Source organism: Teleopsis dalmanni, unplaced genomic scaffold (genome assembly GCF_002237135.1).
Source record: "Teleopsis dalmanni isolate 2A unplaced genomic scaffold, ASM223713v2 unscaffolded_contig_2183, whole genome shotgun sequence".
In the NCBI taxonomy this organism is placed as follows: Eukaryota; Metazoa; Arthropoda; class Insecta; order Diptera; family Diopsidae; genus Teleopsis; species Teleopsis dalmanni.
Genome location: NW_024033565.1, coordinates 1 through 7,539, shown reverse-complemented (window position 1 = coordinate 7,539; position 7,539 = coordinate 1). Strand labels below are relative to the sequence as shown.

Sequence of the window (7,539 nt, the reverse complement as noted above, 5' to 3'; positions counted from 1 at the left end):
CTTCTCCTGTTGTAGAAGTGTAGAAAAAGTGCTGCTGAGAGAAGTATTACAGTCGATAGCAGTATCATTTTCCGGATTAAACAATCGTATATTTTATAGAAAACTAATATCTGTTTTATTGCTTCGGACTATATATAAAAATATTTTATCAATGCAAAAAATAAAGCTATAATTAAAATATATTACACAAACCGTATATTAACAATGTAAGCAGAATGACTTTAACACATAAATATAATTGCTTTATATATATGGTTATATATTAAATTTTATCTTCCTCCCATTTAAATATCCTGTCATGACGATTTAATTGCTCTAGCTATTATCTTAAATGCCGCAGCACTCTAAGTAATTTTCAGTTTATTTTCATTCAAGTTGTAGATATAAAAACTCGTGTTGTAAGCAAAGAACCAATAATCACATAATTAGTCTTTCATACATAAAATCATTTGAATATGGCGAAAAAAGTGAATAATAACAAAAAATAAAAAGCTATTAAATTATTCACGATTCGGTTGCAAAAATTTTCGACTTTTAACACACATATACTTAAATAACAACCTTAGTTTTTGGACTTGAGTTAAAATGGCGTCGTTAAGCCACAACTGGGCAGCCGTTACGGTTGACCTAACCCGCGCAATTACTACTCTTACGTTCCCGTTGTGCACCATGGGCTACGTGAGCAACATATGAGCGGAACAAGGTAACCAATTTATGTGGAGCTCTAGGTCTCGGCAAACGAGAGAGAGCCTTTGTGGGGCCACTTCGACATATTCGATTTAAGGGCCCGCCGATGTTTGGCAGCTCATGAATACCTCGCTGCAGCGGGCGTCTGACTTGTATCAAACTGAGTTTGTCCAGTCTGACTATATAAATATGTTCACTTGGAGACTCTGACTCACCTATAGATTCACAAAACCTTGATAATCAAACAAGGAAAAATATTACACAAGGGGTAATTATATCTTCTGCATAAGGCACAAGGATTTTGGAGGTGCCAAATCTATGTAGGAGGAAAAGGCTCTATGCTCCATTGGAAGAGGAGGATAAGAGAAAAAAGAGAGAAATACTATTGGGAGTAAAATATAAAATAATTTGAATTCAATGAAAACAAAAGTCAATGCAAAAAATTTAATTGTTTTTACAGTTACACTTAAACAATCTTCACTACCTCAAAGATCCAAGATTGATCAAAGTAGTGAAATGAATGAAATAGTGAAACAGCTTTGAAACAGCTTTGAAACAGAAAAAGATGTAATAGTCTGTAATAGTCTAGTTTAGTGTTCGATAGCTGTTCGTATTCGATTTTACAAAGTATTCGGAGAATTCGATTAATCGTATAATAAACGAAGTCTTCGGAAATGAAAAAAATATTAGATTTTTTGTGAATCCGGAGTCTTCAAATATCTGGATTTGCAATTATTATTCGCAGTAAAATTATTGAGACACTTCGTGAGCAAAACTTAAAGAGGAGCACTAAATGGAAAAGAATGTACAGAATGTAACAATTAATACAAATTCTTTTAGGGATGATAGAATTTGTTGTTGTTTGTACGATTGAGTGTATTTGGTATTTTACGCAGAAAATTATATGTACATAATGTTTGTTTCATATCATTTTATTTATTTCATTTTATTACATATTAGTAAACAAAAAATTTGCATTGTAAATAACTTATATTAATATTGGTGATTCACATTAGAGAAATTATATTGATGAAAATTTGAAATATAATACAAAATATACCATATGTATATATAGTAAATTAAGTATATGTATATGAATGTAGTATATGTATTTTTAACAATCGTCTTGCATTTATAAACTAATTATTTTTATTAGAAGAGGCAATACTCCTCATAGGACAGCGTTAATATTGCTGACGATTCTGTGTCATCTAAACATACATTACCAGCTCTTCAATATGGCTGTCAGTCTTTATTCTAGTCTAAGAGAAAAAATTCTCTATGAAAAATAATTATTTTTTGAAAGTCCATATACTTAAATAATTAAGCATTATCTCAAAATAATATAAAGACCGACTAAAAATTCAAGATTAGTGAATTTAAATATTTATTTGAGTTTGCAAAGTTTCCAAACATTCAGACTATCAGATTTATTGGCTTTCTTCTATACGTACTCTACTTCCAATATTGCTGGCTTTGCAGTTTTTGTCAGAAACTTTCGTTCTATAAAAATTTGTTCTTATTTTTGGTGTTACTATTATTTCTTTTATTATTTAACCAACTATATCTCTATAAGATTTTGAGCCCAAAAGGATACGGCTTCGATATTAATACTAACATGCTCCTTACTTATTTGTAATTTTTCTAAAAACTTGCTCTACCTACTCCATTCCACCGATCACCATACCAATAATCGCGTATATGCTTGATGTCTTGTGGTTTAATAAATATTATTTTTCTAAACAACTTGTTTTTTTACAAACTTAAATAAAATAAAACAGTTTTTTGTTGATTTAATTTCAGCATTAATTTTAAATTCTTAATTCCTAAACACAATTAAATTATGTTAGTAGACTTTTCTTTTTTTCATGATTACTGGAAAACCATTATATGAACGAAGTATGACTGCATATTCAATTTGGATACTTTCCTTACTTGGTAGTAACTCAAAAGTTGATACAACTTTTGCCAAAATCATTTTCATTTCCAACATTGCGAACTTTTGTCCAATACAGTTTCTGGGTCCAGCACTAAAAGGCAAATAAACAAATGCAGATTCCATTTTCATGTTCTCAAATCGTTCAGGTATAAACTCTTCTGGATTCTCATAATTATCCGGATCACGCATTGTATTAAAAAAGTCAACGTAAACCTCTGTAGTCGCTGGTAACACACCATCACCAATCTTTGAATGAGCTGAAATATTTTTGTGTGACATTATGGACTGAGTTTTGTGTTAATTTCTATACAAAATACTTTAATTTTAAAATACGTACAATACTTAAAGTCCGACATAATTTTTCTTCCAATAATAGGCACTGATGGATACAAACGTAATGTCTCCTTAATAACATATTCAGTATACTTTAATTTGTTAAGATCTTGGATTTTAATAGGATTGCTACTACTAAAATTTATAACATCATTAACTTCAGTCAAAATTTTTTCCTGCACCTGAGGGTGTAGAGATATTTCGAATAATGCGAAACAAATTGCCGATGTTGTTGTGTCATGTCCCTCAAACGTAAATGTATCAATTTCCTCACGAATATCCTCATTCGTTAACGGAATTCCATCAACATTGGATTGAAGTAACAAGTCCAAGAGAGCTTTTCGCTTTTTGGTACCAATCATCTCATCGTCTTCGTTTGATTTTTCTTCAGTGGATTGAGACAAGTCTATTTCCAATTCATGACGACGTTTTTCAATTATTTGTGTTGAAAATTTTTTTAAAAGTCTTGTTAATTTTATTTGTCTTAGCTTTAAATGTGGACAACACAACGAAAAAATCAATTCACTCTGATATGGCAGTTTTAACGAACGCCAAGCTATTAAATCAGTAATCCTGTAATTTTGAAACCAAATTTTATTAAATTATTTTTGTTAGAAATTCTTGCCTTCTTTACTCTTTTACAGCATTTGCATATTCAACGCATTTATCCGTTTGTGCATAAATTTTTGTACCTAACGCACTTTCTAAAATTTGGGGAAGGATATTATATTTTATAATGATACTTTTTCTTATTACCTGCAAAAATATCTAAAGATGCTGCACAAATAAATGGTTGAATATCGAAACTCTTCACACCATCAGCTTTAGTTGCCAAACGGTCTAAAAGTATAGTACTTTGTTGATCGAAAACTTTTACAAATTCCCCCAAAATCTTAAAATGAAAAGCTGGAGTGATAATTTTACGCCGTGCAAACCATTTTCTACCATCGCTAAGAAGTAAACCAACGCCGAGCCAATCTTTCAAAAAGTCATAAATTTGCAGTTTCGTTATGGTCTGATTGCTGGACAAAACTTGTTCGATCATCTCCACATCTTTGCATATGACAAAAAGTCGATGAAAAATCCAACCGTGTACCAATTTACCATATTTCGCATAGTAGTTTTTAACCATTTGATTTAAATCTATTTATTTGTTAATTCGTATAATAAATTTATATTTAATATTAGTTTATTGATTTACGCACTTGTCTGACTTAAGTTAAAAAATACTGAAACCGTGCCGAATATCGGATATATATCTAAACTTGGAACATTACGTATTAGTAGATATCTTCTCCTGTTGTAGAAGTGTAGAAAAAGTGCTGCTGAGAGAAGTATTACAGTCGATAGCAGTATCATTTTCCGGATTAAACAATCGTATATTTTATAGAAAACTAATATCTGTTTTATTGCTTCGGACTATATATAAAAATATTTTATCAATGCAAAAAATAAAGCTATAATTAAAATATATTACACAAACCGTATATTAACAATGTAAGCAGAATGACTTTAACACATAAATATAATTGCTTTATATATATGGTTATATATTAAATTTTATCTTCCTCCCATTTAAATATCCTGTCATGACGATTTAATTGCTCTAGCTATTATCTTAAATGCCGCAGCACTCAATTAAGTAATTTTCAGTTTATTTTCATTCAAGTTGTAGATATAAAAACTCGTGTTGTAAGCAAAGAACCAATAATCACATAATTAGTCTTTCATACATAAAATCATTTGAATATGGCGAAAAAAGTGAATAATAACAAAAAATAAAAAGCTATTAAATTATTCACGATTCGGTTGCAAAAATTTTCGACTTTTAACACACATATACTTAAATAACAACCTTAGTTTTTGGACTTGAGTTAAAATGGCGTCGTTAAGCCACAACTGGGCAGCCGTTACGGTTGACCTAACCCGCGCAATTACTACTCTTACGTTCCCGTTGTGCACCATGGGCTACGTGAGCAACATATGAGCGGAACAAGGTAACCAATTTATGTGGAGCTCTAGGTCTCGGCAAACGAGAGAGAGCCTTTGTGGGGCCACTTCGACATATTCGATTTAAGGGCCCGCCGATGTTTGGCAGCTCATGAATACCTCGCTGCAGCGGGCGTCTGACTTGTATCAAACTGAGTTTGTCCAGTCTGACTATATAAATATGTTCACTTGGAGACTCTGACTCACCTATAGATTCACAAAACCTTGATAATCAAACAAGGAAAAATATTACACAAGGGGTAATTATATCTTCTGCATAAGGCACAAGGATTTTGGAGGTGCCAAATCTATGTAGGAGGAAAAGGCTCTATGCTCCATTGGAAGAGGAGGATAAGAGAAAAAAGAGAGAAATACTATTGGGAGTAAAATATAAAATAATTTGAATTCAATGAAAACAAAAGTCAATGCAAAAAATTTAATTGTTTTTACAGTTACACTTAAACAATCTTCACTACCTCAAAGATCCAAGATTGATCAAAGTAGTGAAATGAATGAAATAGTGAAACAGCTTTGAAACAGCTTTGAAACAGAAAAAGATGTAATAGTCTGTAATAGTCTAGTTTAGTGTTCGATAGCTGTTCGTATTCGATTTTACAAAGTATTCGGAGAATTCGATTAATCGTATAATAAACGAAGTCTTCGGAAATGAAAAAAATATTAGATTTTTTGTGAATCCGGAGTCTTCAAATATCTGGATTTGCAATTATTATTCGCAGTAAAATTATTGAGACACTTCGTGAGCAAAACTTAAAGAGGAGCACTAAATGGAAAAGAATGTACAGAATGTAACAATTAATACAAATTCTTTTAGGGATGATAGAATTTGTTGTTGTTTGTACGATTGAGTGTATTTGGTATTTTACGCAGAAAATTATATGTACATAATGTTTGTTTCATATCATTTTATTTATTTCATTTTATTACATATTAGTAAACAAAAAATTTGCATTGTAAATAACTTATATTAATATTGGTGATTCACATTAGAGAAATTATATTGATGAAAATTTGAAATATAATACAAAATATACCATATGTATATATAGTAAATTAAGTATATGTATATGAATGTAGTATATGTATTTTTAACAATCGTCTTGCATTTATAAACTAATTATTTTTATTAGAAGAGGCAATACTCCTCATAGGACAGCGTTAATATTGCTGACGATTCTGTGTCATCTAAACATACATTACCAGCTCTTCAATATGGCTGTCAGTCTTTATTCTAGTCTAAGAGAAAAAATTCACTATGAAAAATAATTATTTTTTGAAAGTCCATATACTTAAATAATTAAGCATTATCTCAAAATAATATAAAGACCGACTAAAAATTCAAGATTAGTGAATTTAAATATTTATTTGAGTTTGCAAAGTTTCCAAACATTCAGACTATCAGATTTATTGGCTTTCTTCTATACGTACTCTACTTCCAATATTGCTGGCTTTGCAGTTTTTGTCAGAAACTTTCGTTCTATAAAAATTTGTTCTTATTTTTGGTGTTACTATTATTTCTTCTATTATTTAACCAACTATATCTCTATAAGATTTTGAGCCCAAAAGGATACGGCTTCGATATTAATACTAACATGCTCCTTACTTATTTGTAATTTTTCTAAAAACTTGCTCTACCTACTCCATTCCACCGATCACCATACCAATAATCGCGTATATGCTTGATGTCTTGTGGTTTAATAAATATTATTTTTCTAAACAACTTGTTTTTTTACAAACTTAAATAAAATAAAACAGTTTTTTGTTGATTTAATTTCAGCATTAATTTTAAATTCTTAATTCCTAAACACAATTAAATTATGTTAGTAGACTTTTCTTTTTTTCATGATTACTGGAAAACCATTATATGAACGAAGTATGACTGCATATTCAATTTGGATACTTTCCTTACTTGGTAGTAACTCAAAAGTTGATACAACTTTTGCCAAAATCATTTTCATTTCCAACATTGCGAACTTTTGTCCAATACAGTTTCTGGGTCCAGCACTAAAAGGCAAATAAACAAATGCAGATTCCATTTTCATGTTCTCAAATCGTTCAGGTATAAACTCTTCTGGATTCTCATAATTATCCGGATCACGCATTGTATTAAAAAAGTCAACGTAAACCTCTGTAGTCGCTGGTAACACACCATCACCAATCTTTGAATGAGCTGAAATATTTTTGTGTGACATTATGGACTGAGTTTTGTGTTAATTTCTATACAAAATACTTTAATTTTAAAATACGTACAATACTTAAAGTCCGACATAATTTTTCTTCCAATAATAGGCACTGATGGATACAAACGTAATGTCTCCTTAATAACATATTCAGTATACTTTAATTTGTTAAGATCTTGGATTTTAATAGGATTGCTACTACTAAAATTTATAACATCATTAACTTCAGTCAAAATTTTTTCCTGCACCTGAGGGTGTCGAGATATTTCGAATAATGCGAAACAAATTGCCGATGTTGTTGTGTCATGTCCCTCAAACGTAAATGTATCAATTTCCTCACGAATATCCTCATTCGTTAACGGAATTCCATCAACATTGGATTGAAGTAACAAG

General features: G+C 30.5%; 2 protein-coding genes across 2 annotated transcripts; both read right to left on the bottom strand.

Moving 5' to 3' along the window:
* Positions 1-2,639: 2,639 nt before the first annotated feature.
* LOC119664548 (cytochrome P450 4d8-like) lies at positions 2,640-4,326 on the bottom strand (the record flags this gene model as incomplete). The annotated part of the gene is given in 5 exon segments (XM_038074019.1): positions 2,640-2,883; positions 2,964-3,532; positions 3,594-3,663; positions 3,716-4,102; positions 4,165-4,326. Coding segments are annotated over 5 exon segments (1,424 nt in total), but the record flags the coding sequence as incomplete, so codon positions are not given.
* Positions 4,327-6,751: 2,425 nt separating this feature from the next.
* On the bottom strand, positions 6,752-7,526 carry LOC119664549 (cytochrome P450 4d8-like; the record flags this gene model as incomplete). Its single annotated transcript, XM_038074020.1, has 2 exons — positions 6,752-7,136; positions 7,217-7,526. Coding segments are annotated over 2 exons (660 nt in total), but the record flags the coding sequence as incomplete, so codon positions are not given.
* Positions 7,527-7,539: the final 13 nt, after the last annotated feature.